The 14521-nt window shown below is 43.7% G+C and overlaps 1 protein-coding gene across 1 annotated transcript in view; it reads left to right on the top strand.

The window, feature by feature from the left end:
* The window catches only part of asxl1 (ASXL transcriptional regulator 1), a 29387-nt gene extending 15395 nt beyond the window's left edge, over positions 1–13992 (top strand). Inside the window, exons 7-12 of the mRNA XM_012877575.3 lie at positions 1631–1715; positions 5493–5659; positions 6176–6272; positions 9621–9726; positions 9953–10907; positions 11011–13992. Of these exons, the coding sequence (XP_012733029.2) occupies positions 1631–1715; positions 5493–5659; positions 6176–6272; positions 9621–9726; positions 9953–10907; positions 11011–13578 (3978 nt within the window). The 3' untranslated portion in view covers positions 13579–13992. The remainder of the gene's footprint in view (positions 1–1630; positions 1716–5492; positions 5660–6175; positions 6273–9620; positions 9727–9952; positions 10908–11010) is intronic.
* Positions 13993–14521: the final 529 nt, after the last annotated feature.

The following is a 14521-nucleotide window of genomic DNA, read 5'->3' as shown; positions in this document are numbered from 1 at the left end:
ACAGCGGCGGCTCTCCGGCCCGTGTAACGATCGCTACACGGGCCGGAGAGCCGCCGCTGTCTGAAGCAGCAACAGCTACACGGGCCGGAGAAGCCGCTGTTGCTGCTACAGACAGCGGCGGAGGGGAGGTAGCTATCGCTACACGGGCCGCTTCTCCGGCCTGTGTAGCGATAGCTACCTCCCCTCCGCCGCTATTTAAGTAGAACAATGACTAGAGCAGAATTAAGTTGTAATTTACCGGAGATGAAGTGTAGACTGCAAATTCTCTCGTAGTATGTTGGCTCCCCCAGTCCATTGGGAGGGTCTGCCTGCGCTCTTTTCATTGAAAATATCCATTTCTTTCTTCTTTCCTCATCCTTCGGTAAACGACAGAAACGTACATCCAACGATTTGGAATGCCTCTCTGTGCAACCGGGAGCACAACAAGTCGTAGGCATTGTTTAGATTCCAGAAATAAACTAACTAAAAGTACGCTCTAAATCACCCGTTTTGTCATGTAGTAGACGGGCTGTCAGGCTAGCCTGCCCACCAAGATGGAGGCGCGCACCCCCGATCACGTGACCGTGACGTCAGATGCAAGGGGTCTATTGCATGTGCGGTATTTCCCCCACAGACCACCAGGGCGGCCGAGAAAACCTTTGTTCGACCTGAAATGACTCATTTAATCATCCAAAACGGTATGGAACACATTAATTAACTGAAAAATGTTGCATAGTATGCCTTTAAACAATTTAGGCAGACGAGTTATGAACAGTCATGTTTTTGGAACAATGGGAGGAAGTGGGGAAGAACCCACTCATGCATATTGAGAACATGGGAACTCCATGCAGAAAGGCCCCAGGGCAGGATTTGAATAGAGGACCTTCTTGCTGCAAGCCAACAGTGGTACCAATTGCATCACAGTGCAGCCCAGAAAAATAAAAGATGGTCACAGGCCTCCTTCCATGGAGTTTGACAATTTTTTGATTTATTGATGATCAACTTTATGTAGTAGCATCATAGCAGCATAGAGGTGGATGGTTTTCCCTCCCATGAGTCTGGCACTTCACACGGCTCTGATTCATCTGCAGCATCCGAACACTGATGTTAGATGCTATGCATGGACTTCAGCTCAGCCTTCAACACACCGTGCTCCCAGACATGCTGGCTCTGAAGCTCCACAACCTGGGACTATCCTCTTTGCTCCTGGATCAGGGACTTCCTAACCAACAGGCCCAGGTGGTGAGGATAGGGAAACTAACACTTGCCCCACTGATCCTGGCCCGGGTGGTCAGAACAGCAAAGGGGATTGTGGGATATCCTCTCCTTGATCTGAAGTCTATATACACTAGATAAGTTCAGAAGAGAGCCTGGGCCATCGCAGCTTACCCTTCCCACAACCTGTCAGTAGGGCCACCTTCAGGAAAGCAGTACCAAACTATCAGCTCTATTAGAGCAAAAGACTAAAAAATAGCTTCTTCCCTAGAGCTGCCAAAGCCACCACTCACTTTAGAGTCTTAACATGATTTACTGCTCTTTGTTGCTCCGATTCCGACTCATTAAAAATCTGCTTGTTTTCAATCTGTGATGCCCCGAAACTAAGTTTTTATGTATAGCTCTGACATCTTCTCTTTTCCCTTATTTTCTGTAGTCAGGAAGACAAAGAAAGAAAGCCGTCATGATGCCTCGTGTTGTCCTGACTCCCCTTAAAGTCAATGGAGAGCATGTGTCCACAGGTAAAGTTATGAGCAGTGGAAACTGTGTAATCAAGTTTTTGCTTGGCTTTCTTCCCTTTACATCAAAAAACACAACTAGAATTTTTTTTTACGAGACATATTGCAAACTGACTACTTTTAGTCTGAATATGGGCGCAGAAAGACGCACTCCTAGCACATCTTTTTTTTTTTTTTTTACTAAAAAAATTATTTAGCAAAAAACATAATTTTCTTTACAACAATGAACCCACTACACACCCCATTAAAAAAAACAATACATAGTTAAAAAACAAACTACCTTTGTGAGCAGTAGGCATACAGATTTTGATAGGCCTGCACATGTATAACTTGTTGCCGATACAGTTTAACACTTTCAATTAAGAAGGTTAGGTCATTTCTTTTAGCTTATCAGTGAATGCTGGCCTGGATGTGTCCATGGTCCTGTGCTGAACGACGGTGAAAACCAAACCCCTGTGAAGCAGATCAGATCATAATGGAGCAAACGCATCCCTGAGTTGGAAGGATTGGAGCCCAAATATTGTCAGATTTTTTAAAAAATTCTGTTTCTTTTGCAGAAACCCAGTACAAAAGAGCGAGTGAAAGGTCTGTTTTAGGGAATGACTTTGGGCTATGAAAATTCTTCTTCCATTACTCTAATAATGCTGGGCATGTTCAGCAAATAAGGTTTATGTGCTGCCTTCTTGTCACAGAGAGGATCCAAACCTGTGCAGAATCTAGCTTACTTGGATTTGGATAAGGAGGTTCTGTGAACTGCCCTAATTTGTAGCAGTGGTGTACAGACCCTTTCACTTAATTAGAATCATATTGAAAAGTTCATTTAATTCAGTAACTTAATAGGCTAAGTGAAAAACAGAGTAATTCTACACAGATTGGTGTTTTAAACCTTTTATTTCTGTTGATTAGGATGATTTTCCACTTATAGATAATAAAAAACACGACATTTAGGATTAGAACCAAAAAACATTTTTAATACAGAAATGTGGGTTATGTGTAAAGTGTATTTAATGCCTGCTTAAAGGTTATCTTCAAAATATTCTTTTAATCTGACAACTGCCTCCCTTCTTAATTCAAGAGTAAAATGCATTAAATCTCTGAAATCTTTCAATCTCTGTCAGTGATTGTTCTATAACCAGCCTGATAAGGTGGTATTATAGAACAGTATATGGATTAAACTGACGCATTGGTGTTCTCAAACAGCAATCCCTACACAGCGTGACGGATGGAGTGAGATTTGCAATACACGCGGGTGGTTCACGTCAGCGGCCGGGACAGACGAGACAATCCACCATGTCTCTGGAAGCTACGCAGCTTGGTGTGCATGCCGATTTTAATAAGATGAGGAAAAGGAAAACGCAGGCAAAATTAGAATAAGCAGACCCATTGACTTTAGTCTTCAACATTACTGATAAATCTTAAGTCATGCAGGGCAACACAAACAACATGTAAGCATCAGGCTCAGCGGCCTGTTGGCTGTCGAACAGTTAAGCACAGCAAAACAACTATCTACGTTCAAAACTCAGTTTCTCTGCCCAGACACTGAGAAACTGCTCTTAGATAGCAGTCGAAGTCCTCTGAGCTCTGGAGAGTCCAATGGCTTGGGTTGTGTGGTCCAGAGATGGTTGCATCTTCTCCCAGTTAGTGGTTAGGGCTGTTGCTCGTGATCAGCCCACGTCTTTTTTTCAGGCAGTGGGGAATAACTACTTTGTCTACATAATTGGAGAAACCCGTCTCTAATGCTTAGGCTGCTGGAGGACATAATGACCACTTCTGCGTTTTCTCCATATTGAGTTCTCTATGGAGTCTGCATCTAGCTACTGATGAAAGCAGTTCTTTCCTCTAACTGGTGCATTTGGCTTCGGTGACAAAATATATCTCAGATTTGTCATTATGGCATTAATCCTTTTTGAAAATATCTGTATTGCAAAGAACTACTCAGATTCTCCATTAGTACAAACCAATAAAGTAATTAACTTGCCCTTAGGCTCTGTGAAATGTATTTGGTGAGGCTTGTTGTTTAATGCAGCAGAAAATATTTTAGGAGGGCGGTAAGATGTTCTGCTAAAGTCATTAACTAAAGTGAAGTCCTTTCTTTGCCAAAACAGCAAATGTTTCCAGCACACTTTAAATAAAAATGTTTCCCTCTGCCAATACAGTAAAAATATCTCAACCTATTATTCACTATTTAAATTTTTGCCTCTAGTAAAGAAAAGTACAAATTTTATTTTTCAGCTCTTATATATTATTGCTACAAAATTACAACTTGAAGGATATAATTCCTTGATCCTCAACCATATGTCTTTAGGTTTTGGTGAATACTTTTTGGCATTTTTGCATGAGTTACAGACTATTTGGACCATAAAATATTTTAAACATACGTATTAAGCTTTGACTATATTCAGGAGCCAGTTTTGCTTGGTCTAAACCAGGGGTCACCAACATGGTGCCTGTGGGCACCAGGTAGCCCTATGTGGTGCCCTCAAGCCTGGTAAAAAGTGAGCTGCATCTAAAATGTTATTTTATTCAGTTGCTCTTTCTTTTTAATCATAGTTGTATTTACATAGATTTAAAATGACAAAAGCATTAAAAACATGTTTGTATTTCATAAAGCAGTGTCCGAAATTAACTTCCTGATTCACTGGCCAAGTTGGTCAGTAGGTGTAAAAATCAACCGGCCAAGCATATTTTTACCAGCCAAAATATGAATTCTGACTCACTCCTACTAAATATCTCCACATAATCCCGTTACGTAATTAGCCTGAGCTAAATGTTAGGTGTTAGCAAACGGACATGGCATAGTTGCTGTCGTTCTCGCGTCACATGTGCGAGTGTTTTGTGTGCGTTTGTTGTCTTACGAGCTGACAGCAGAGATGCATAAAGAAGCATCCACCCAAATGACATATTTGGTACAAACATTTATTCGCCATGTCACAGCTACCCCACTTAAAGTTTAAAAAATTTACTTAGATTTGGCATCTGACGAGTGTTAATTTTGGACACTGATAAAGTTAAGATGAGTTCTAATTTTTGTTCAAAGGTCAGTACAGGTAGCCCTTTGTATCACACAGTACTAATGAAGTAGGTCCCATTGTCAAAAAGGTTGGTGATCCCTGTCTAACTAAAGTAGGTGTAAATCCCAGCTACAATGGCCATGTAATTCTCTGATGTGGAAATGGGGACTACGTTTAGCCTTAATGCTGGAATCAGGGCTTTAGCTCATTGGGTTTCTGCTGTGAACAAAGTATTGTCTTTAACTGACGGTACCCCAGCTCAGTTTTTCTCTTTCTGTATTGTCTCCCACAGGAGGTATCCAGTGGAGCCACTGTTGCCTGTAACTGTGTGTACTCTGTTCATCTTTTCACATAGAAAGTACTTTGGTTTGTTTTCTGTCCTTCTCCCTCCAGCAAATCCCAGCAAATAGCCACTGATTCAGAGTCTGGTTTCTTCCTGTTAAATTTGAATTGTTCCTTTCCACAGTTACCACATGCTTGCTCGGGATAAGAGGTTGCACCACCGCCAATACACTCAGCTGGACTTCTGTCAATAATTTGCAATATGCGACTGGTTTTACTGTACAATGATTGGGATTAAATTGAGTAGTAAAGATTTTGAATGTGACTGATGATTGAGTTTTTGGGAATTGGACCCATATGAATAGAATTTGGACCAACTCTAAATAACTGATATTGAATTAGGGCAGTTGGTCTTGTAAAATGCTTGAGAATGAAGTTGAATGTTTTCCAAACTGAGCTCAGTTTTTCTTTACTCCCTCTGTGTTAGGGCCCATGAAGAGAAGTCGTGGAGGTGTAGATATAGACTTTGAAACGCCTGGTTCCATTCTTGTCAACACCAACATCAGAGCCCTCATCAATGTGCGGACCTTCTCAGCTTTCCCTTCACATTCACAGCAGCAGCTGCTCCAGCTGTTGCCTGAGGTGGATCGACAAGTAGGTCATTTTTCTTACATTCTTATTCTTCATGAGGCCCAGCCTGATGAGACAAAAATAGACTGCCTGTTTTTTAGGGTTAATAACAATATTGGACTGATTGCCTTTCCCATTTATGGATACTCATTGTTTAACTTCAACTGGTACACTCTCACAACATGAAGATTTTGGACATACCTATATTGAGGACAATACATAATACCATTTTTAATACTCAGGCAAGAAAGCTGTTTAATTAAAAATACACATAAGATTTATTAAATTATTTTAGACTTGTTCTTTATTGATTGACATGTACCAGTAATTATATATACTTTTATTGGAATCGAAACATAGTTAAGATTCCATGTCATAGTGATTACCAAAATTCAGTTTTTGTTTGTATAGAAAAGTCGCCTCATATTTTATAATACTGCTGCCCACAGTCTGCTCCTTCCTTTAATAAATGTATTCCTTGGTCAGCCAATTAATCCATTCGATAAAATAATTAATGCTTTCTTTAACTGCTACTTTCAGATTGGACCTGATGGTATGGCCCGACTGAGTACTTCAGCTCTTAACAATGAGTTCTTCACCCATGCCTCTCAGAGTTGGAAAGAAAGGCTTGCTGAAGGTAACTTATTACTTTACAAATAGGAAATGTTACACAAACTTCAGGATTCAACAGTAGCATTTGATGACACCATAATTTATGGTTACCTTCCCTGTAAGAAATGAGAAATTTCTCAAATGATGTCACATTTGCCCGGAGGCGACTCGGGTTACCCAGATGGTTGGACAGCAAAGTAAAAACTAGAATGGCAACAACTGCAATACCAATCAGAGGCCTCAGAATCAGCGGAAAGAAAGCAGTATTAGTAGAAAGGTAGGAGAGGCCATCCTCTTCTCTCTCACAATGGATCAAACGCAAGGAAGAAACCCGCTGAGACAATGTAGAATTATAGGCAATACTAAGAAAAAAATATATGTATTATTGCATGCCTAGGTTTTAAATTATTATGGGGTTTATTGCAAAAAATAGATTGAGAATTTCCACAGGCATATAGAAAATAAGCTGTTTTTCAGTTATCCGGGTCATCACAACAGCAAACAAGCTTAAACCGGAGGCAACCAGACATTTGTTCAGTTCTTTCTGAAAACGTTTTTACACCTATCCAGGAGTCAATTCTGGTGGCTCGCACTTGAACAACCTGCAGTTGGTGTGCTGATGTTTTTAAGGACATGGATGCCCGTCCTCCTAGGCGCTTTCTAAGTCAGATGCAAATCAATGACCCACCCGTCACTTTCCTGGGTCCTTAAAAGCTATTGCTCAGTGTGGAGTACTAGGCTGTGTTCGACGCAAAAACATTGTCATTTCATATGTGTCCGGAGTTTCTGAGAAACTCAGGAGAATTTTCATCAATGTACGACACAATGGCCACCGTTGCACTAACATTCTTCACAAAGTCACGGGACAGGGGGGAAGATCAGACAAGCGAATGGAGGACTGCATTGATGACATAGGGTTTAGCCAACTATAGCCGCAGTTCTACCGACCCTACTCAGTTTGGCCGCCCCGCTTGCTCCAGCGTTCGCTTAAACTAATAATAAAATAAGGCACAACGTCTCTCTGCTTCTGTCTACCTGCAAATTAAAATGGTGTGTTTGAAAGAGAGACAGAAGCAGAAAGGGGAGATTTTTTTTTTTGCCTCAGTCGTTGGTGGGAACAACGAGAACGGATTAATAGCTCAAAAGTTTAACTGCGCTGAAATTATTTTAGAGTTGGATTTCACGCTGACTCCCAGGCTGCTGTGTCAGCGCCGACAGCTTTCAGGCGTTCCCTGAGTACAAGCTGTTTACAGCAGGCACCTCTGTGAAAGCCCCCTGTTGTCCCCCCACCCCCCCAGATTTCCTGTCCGAAAGGCAGACAGCCACCGCCTTGTGTCGCATGAGGTGGATGGATGGACACTTCAGAGACAAAACTTAACAGCTTTCAGTGTAAAATGAGAGTCTCGATAAATCCACGGATCTGATGTACAGAACGTCTAGGTATAGAAAGATGAAACACTCTAAAGTGGGCGGGGGTGAGCGGAGCGTGGCCTAACCAAGCCGGTGGAATTGGGGCTTATGCTACCAAGCTTGCTTTACTAAAAAGCTATTGACAAGTTCCTCTACTGGTGTTTCTGTAATTTCTGCGTTTTTGTCCCTCCTGACAGTTTCTTTTTGTACTCGGTTGTGGCTTTTGACCACAGTCCAGCGTCTTGTCAGCACCATTCTAAGTGCTGTAGACAATGGTAATGCCTTCTTGGATGATTTGATTGTTTACACAACACCGTGGGAGGAACACATGAAATTGCTGGAACAAGGGTTCATTTGTTGTTGTCAAGGCTTCACTCACACTTAAGCTCGACATGTGTGAGTTTGGAAACGCTATGGTAACTTAAGGTTACCACCATAATTGAGAGCCCAATAAGGCTTTGTGCAGGTGTATTGGTTTGGCAGGGTACTATAGAAGCTTTTGTCGCAACCTCTCATCTGTAGCCATTTACCAGTTTGCTTAGTCCCAATGCCAACTTCGTCTGGATGCCTGAGTGTCAGCCTGCCTTTGATACCTCCTCAGATCTGCCCCTGACCTATCTACGCCTTTTAAACTTGAAATGAATGCTAGTGTTACGGATGCTGGTGCAGTGCTGTAGCAGGAGGACAGTAATGGCTTTGATGATCCGGTTTGTTCCTTCTCCCTTGTAAGTTGAATAAACATCAAATGAACTACTCTACAATCAAAAAAAACACTTAGGCCTTAATGATCTCCATTCAGCATTTTTGAAGTTTTACTTCTAGTCATTGGCCTTTTGATGTGTAAACCTGTCATAATCCCCTCTTGTTCCTGTTCTGCATGCAGAACCACAACAGTCTTTTGCTTTGTTCTGGCTTGTCCAAGATTTCAAATTGAACATTTGTCATAAAAAGGTATAGAAAATGTCATGGCATACACGTTCAGGTTTGAGATTTTCCTTTGTTTATATGGATCTGTGTTTCAGGGGAAGGGGTATTACAGCCCTTGGCCTGTACAGCCTCCATCCTCTTGTGGTTGTCTGGGAAAGTTCCTCCTATTGACTTTGGTCTCAGGTGGGGTCAAGACAAATTGGTTCTTTTACAGAACTGGTTTAGAACCAGCCCTCCGGAAGCAGCGGAACCACTTTGGTGGAAAAGCCCTAACTATATCTTGAAAAGGAAACGGGACATTTGTTTTCTGTATCAGGATTTGGACTTCTTTGCAACTCGGGTAGTCTTGAATGAACTTTTCCTCTTAATATTCATCTAAACTCTGGATGAGGGAAGAGCCTGTAGCCGTGTCCAGCACAGATTGAAACTGTTCTGGCATGTTCTTCATCCTCAGCAACACTCAGTTGATTCTACAGTGAGTCAAACCCATGTTGGATGCAATCTGGACAGTTCAGACAATTACACTGCTGTGAGAAGCCATTATCATAGCTGTGGCCAAACTCCAGTACTTTTTACCTTCAAACACAGGCTGTTGGATAAACAAGTCTAGCAGCTTAAAGATGAGTCCAGCCTTAGTTCTTGTAAGCAATGGCTGATGGAACAGAAAGTCCTCCAGAGCTCCATCCAATGTAGCTGGATGGTAAATAGTTTCAAATGTCACCATCTATCCTTTTTCTCTGTCGCTTTGGTGTCGCTTTGAGTATAGCTTTTTGGCTGTATATTTGCATACCAAACCGTTTTCCCACAGAACACACACACACACACACACACAATAGTAAAAAGTATTTAAATCATTCAATTAGGATGGTGCCCTTTTTGTTTTGGAAATGAAACATTTCTATACCCTAAAAGTAATTTTTTATTCAACAATAAATGGCAGGTAGGGCAAGACTTTAGGAAAAAAAAAAAATCTGTATTATATATAGTCATAAAGGTACTACGTTAAAACCTTTAAATGTGTTTCACATTTTTTTAGGTGAATTCACCCATGAAATGCAAGTCCGTTTCCGACAGGAAAAGGAGAAAGAGAAGAAGGTAGAGGCATGGAAAGAGAAATTTTTTGAAGAATACCATGGGCAAAAGTAAGCCAATCTTGCTTTTCGAAAAAGATTTTTCCATAGGTTTATGATTTTTGTTTGTCATAGCATATAATACTGAAATTATGCATGCTTTAAATATGCCTCGCATGTGGTCAAATGTTGGCGACATAGCTTGTAGCCATCCATGCTGTTCACCTTGATGCCGGCCTAATGTCCTGCTTCATGATGAATCCAAGGTTTTGCTAACTCATGCCTTGTCTACCTTTAGGTCTGGCCTAACACGTGACGAGTCCCTGAAGCTGACCATGAGTGAAACCAATGAAGTTGCAGGCGCTGTGCTGGAAAGCGATGCTGATGTGGTCTCAGCAGGCGTCCCCAAAAGACGGAGTGTGGGTCGACGTAGGAGAGATGGCCGGATGAGGAGACGCACACGGGCTGACCTGCGTCGCAGGGCTCGCCGGACCCTTTGCAAGGCAGGCCCAGCTCTTCAGTCCAAAGAAACTAGTGCTGACACTAGTGCTGTATTGGACATAGCAGCAGTTTCTGTTGACTCTCCAACATCTAACAACACAGTTGTTCAAGGAGAGGTAGTGCTCCATGTTGACTGTGGTGTGGAGCTCCCAGATGAGAGTACCGTGACAGAGCCGAAGGCTTCTCCTGAACCAGAACCAATGACAGTTCCTACTCCCCTTCCAAGTCCTAGTCCAAGCACAGCTTCCACCAGTGCAAATGAAGACCCCGAAGTTACTCCTTCTATGCTCCCCAAAGAAGCTGCCCCCGTTCTGGCTTCCACCACCTCTCCATCTTCCTCATCCAGTTCTTCCTCTTCACCTGCCTCCTCACCTACCTCATCGCCCTCTTCTCCTGAACAGCAGGGAGCTTTTGCCACGGGTCTGGACTCTTCATCCTCCTCTGGATCTTCCAGTGCAACAGTTCCTGTTGATCCCTTAGATGATACAGCCTCTGTGGTTACCTCTGTCACCGGGGGGACTGTCACTAGCAGCCGTGAAAGCAGTCCATCAGCTAGCCCAGCCACCACCCCCATGCTCATCACCCAGCTTAAGGAACAGAAGAGAAGGCAAGATGAGGTTGAGGCTTTCTCCAGCTTTCCCGAAAAAAGGGCACGTCTTAATGACCGTCGGTCCTTTCGTACCACAATTGACAGTGTCTGTTCAGAGAAGCCGCAGCCGACAACCGAAGAACCCAAGGTGCCACCTATCCGGGTAAGAGTTGGTTGCAAAGATATGGTTTTATTTTATGTGCAAAAATACTAATTCCTTCAACTACTCCCGGCAATTATTGACTCTATTTTGTTTGTTGTTCTAGATTCAACTTTCCAGAATCAAACCTCCCTGGGTCAAAGGGCACCCCACCTACCAGATCTGTCCCCGCATTGTGCCCCCGACCGAATGCTCGCGGAGGTCGGGGACGGGCGGCGCGCGGACACTGGCAGACATCAAGGCCCGTGCCCAGCAAGCCCGTGCCCAGCGCGAGGCTGCTGCTGCAGCCTCTGGCGAGGGGTCAGGGGCGACCGGTGTCCGGCTGTGGGCTTCTGCTGGGTTATCGGATAGCAGCAGCGAACGAAGAACACGAGAGCATCCAGGACCAGTCGAGCCCGGAGGAGGCGGAGGAAGAGGAGATGGAGGAAGAGGAGGTAACGGGATTGAGGAGCAGGAATTTTCTTCGGAAGCTAATTCGTCTGGAACACAACTACAGCTTCTCGATGTAGAAGCTACATCCCAGCCATCTCCTTCATTGTCAAATACATCGGCTTCCATGTCCCCACAAGCCACAAGTCCTCACCAACACAGACCAGGCACGACCACAAAGGTTCAAGCGGATATAGAGGAGACGTCCGCCAATCCTCTGAGCTCCTCAAATGGCTTACCAGATGGGGATTTTCCAGTTCCCCCAGAGCCTGACGCTAAATCTGAGTCATCAGCCTCCATGTCAGCCAGAGAAAGCCCGACGCCCGAATCTACTGCTGCCTTTCCTGAAATGACTGAACCAAGTTGTGAAAAACTTGCCCTGACCCAGACTTCAATCCCAGATTCCTTTCCCAGGTTTGGGGCTCATGGTGTGGATGTTATTCAGACACTGAGCTCTTGTCAAAGCAAAGGGCAAGAAAAGGGGAGCGAGGTTGGACTGGGTGGTGTTATCCATCACAGCTCACACCATTTGGACCCACAAGAGGAATTTTCTCAATCAGCCAAATGGTCAACAACCGCGTCCTCTCCAAAACGTGTCGAGATTCTTAATGTTTTCCGACAGAAGGACGACGAAGAGGGCGCCCACAGTGATTCAACAGAAACGGCTTCAGACTGTGAAAATGAGAGCCAGGAGGATGAGCAGCAGCAGTATCCTGACCCTAACTGGAGCTCCCAGCTGAGCTCCCAGCGCAATGGCCAGTTGGTCATCTGTAGCCTTCCTCCTCAAAACCAGCAGCAAGTCATTCAGGGCTACTTGTCTAGCCACAAAGGTCAGACTGTCATTCAACCTTGCTTCTCCAAAGGCCTGCCTCAACTGCAAGACAATCATTCCCAAGACCACCACCCTCTTAGTCCTGGTCCTCAAGGGCAAAAGGAAAACAACGTTGCTGTCAAGGTGGAAATTGGAGAAGACTGTCAAAGCTCTAAAGAAAGCTCTACCGAAGGGGAGTGTCGTGGACCTTCAAAGTCTCCTGTCACTCAGCCAAATGGTTCAGCTGCCTCCAAAAGACTGACTAACTCAGCCAGGTCTGTGTCCTCTGTGGAGGCCAACAACCCTTTGGTCACACAGTTACTACAAGGCAGTCTGCCTCTTGAGAAAGTTCTACCACCACACACTGCAACTAGGCTCGCCTTTAGCATATTGCCAGGTCAACCGACAAGGCCACCAGAATCTAGGAACCTTGAAGCTGGCCACAGGTCTGAATATTCTGGCCAGTGTCCTACTCCAGATTCGACTCCCAGCCTTAACAAGTCACCCCCAGCCAATCCGGTCTCCTGTATGATGGGTGCCCCAGACGTACCTCAGTATCAGTCCCAATTGGCTGCTGGGGCTGTCCCCGTCATCACCCCCCTGCCCCCTTCTTCCACTTCTTTGTCATCCAAAAGCAAGTCAGAAGGGGTTTCCCTGGCTGCTGTGGAGTCTAGAGTTATTAAAGAGTATTGTAGTCATCAACTTTCACAGAGGAACACTCCAGACAGGGTCCAACAAGCTGATCAAATTATGTCCAACGGACCCTCCGCCCCTACAGAAACCTACCGCACCGAAGGGATGACCAGTACTAAATTCAACATTCAACATTCGCAGTCTCAAAGAAAGTCGTCTCCTGCACCTGCTGTGAAAAATGAAGTTGTTCCACGGCCTTCATGCCAGGCTGTTGCCAAGTCTGTATCTACTGTTCCTGGTGTGACTAAAAAGGAGCCAGGGAACTCCATGGATGGATATCTGAGCGGTGGGGCGATGGAGGGACTTCTGAACATGGAGATGACTTTGACAAGGATATCAAAGAAGGAGCACAGCAAAACTCCCTGTTCTTCCAGCTCTCCCTCCTCTCTGTCTCCTTTACCATCCTCCTCGTCCTCCCTTCCCTTCCAAATATACGGAAAGCTACCTAAACAAGGTGGAAGTAGTGGAGTAGTAAGCTACACAGCTAATGTGTCAATGATGGATAATGGTGGTTTCTCCAGGGGTATGGCTGACGGTGTACTCCAGCTGCGCCCCCGCTTGGCCTCCAGCCATACTACGCTCAGCATCCAGGCCTTTACAGACAGTACAGCTGAGGAAGTGGCACTCAAGTGCTCGTGTCGCCTCAAAGCCATGATCATGTGCCAAGGCTGTGGTGCCTTTTGCCATGACGATTGCATTGGACCTTCCAAACTCTGTGTTTCATGCTTGGTGGTCAGATAGTGTGTTCTAGTCTCTGTGCACCGTAGAAGTGCAGTGGGTAAAGTACCAGCACCATGATTGGGCAGCTTCAGTGTACAGCAGCCTAAGGCTAGAGAACACAGGCCAATCCTGACTGGCATAGTGTCTTGTAAAATACGTTTCTGTTGTTGTTGCTGCAGAGTTTGTGGTTTTTTTTTCTAGCTGTATTGATTACTACTATTATTATTGTTATTATTATTGTTATTATTATTATTGTTGTTGTGAATCTGGGGCATGCTTAACTGTAAATTTTGCCATTTACCTCATCTTGTCTTGCTCCACTTTGCATCATTTGGAGGTCACTATTGTTTTGATTTCTTATTTGCTCTGCAAATAGGGACTTTGACTGTATGTCCAAAGAAATATTTTTTTATCCATTAAAACAAGTAAATAAAATTGTGCCCTTTTTTGCTTCATGTTATAGTTCCCTTTAATTGGGCTCGGTTGGATGAACATATGAAGGAATAATTGTGTAGTGATGGGTTCATTAACATTATAACCGTAATCTGAAATATTAAATGTAAAAGGAAGAATAGATACAAACTACAGAAATCAAATTCATTTAACCATCAGTGCTATTTCTAGAAAGTTGGTCTGGTAAATAAAACATTAGGGGGGGGGGGGGGGGCTGATTGATTCGATAATCTTACAAAAGGTAAAGATTTGACAGGCCGTGCAGATAATTTTCATTGTAAAGTTGGTAATCCAGAACAATTTATGATTTGCATTTAAACTTTAATGACATGTTTATTCCATGGAAATCTTGCAGTCAGACCTTTTTACCTTTTGATTTGCAGTGTAAATGCTTACAGAACTGATTAGTAGCAATGGTGTTTAGATTTATTTTAAGAATTTTATATGAGGAGCGACCTGTTTCGGTTAAATTTGCATGTCATCTAAGTCATCACGAGGCCTTTGTTGTGCA

The sequence above is a fragment of the Fundulus heteroclitus genome, chromosome 1, assembly GCF_011125445.2.
Source record: "Fundulus heteroclitus isolate FHET01 chromosome 1, MU-UCD_Fhet_4.1, whole genome shotgun sequence".
Lineage (NCBI taxonomy): Eukaryota > Metazoa > Chordata > Actinopteri > Cyprinodontiformes > Fundulidae > Fundulus > Fundulus heteroclitus.
Note: the sequence above shows the minus strand (reverse complement) of the source record. Positions and strands in the feature narration are given on the sequence as shown.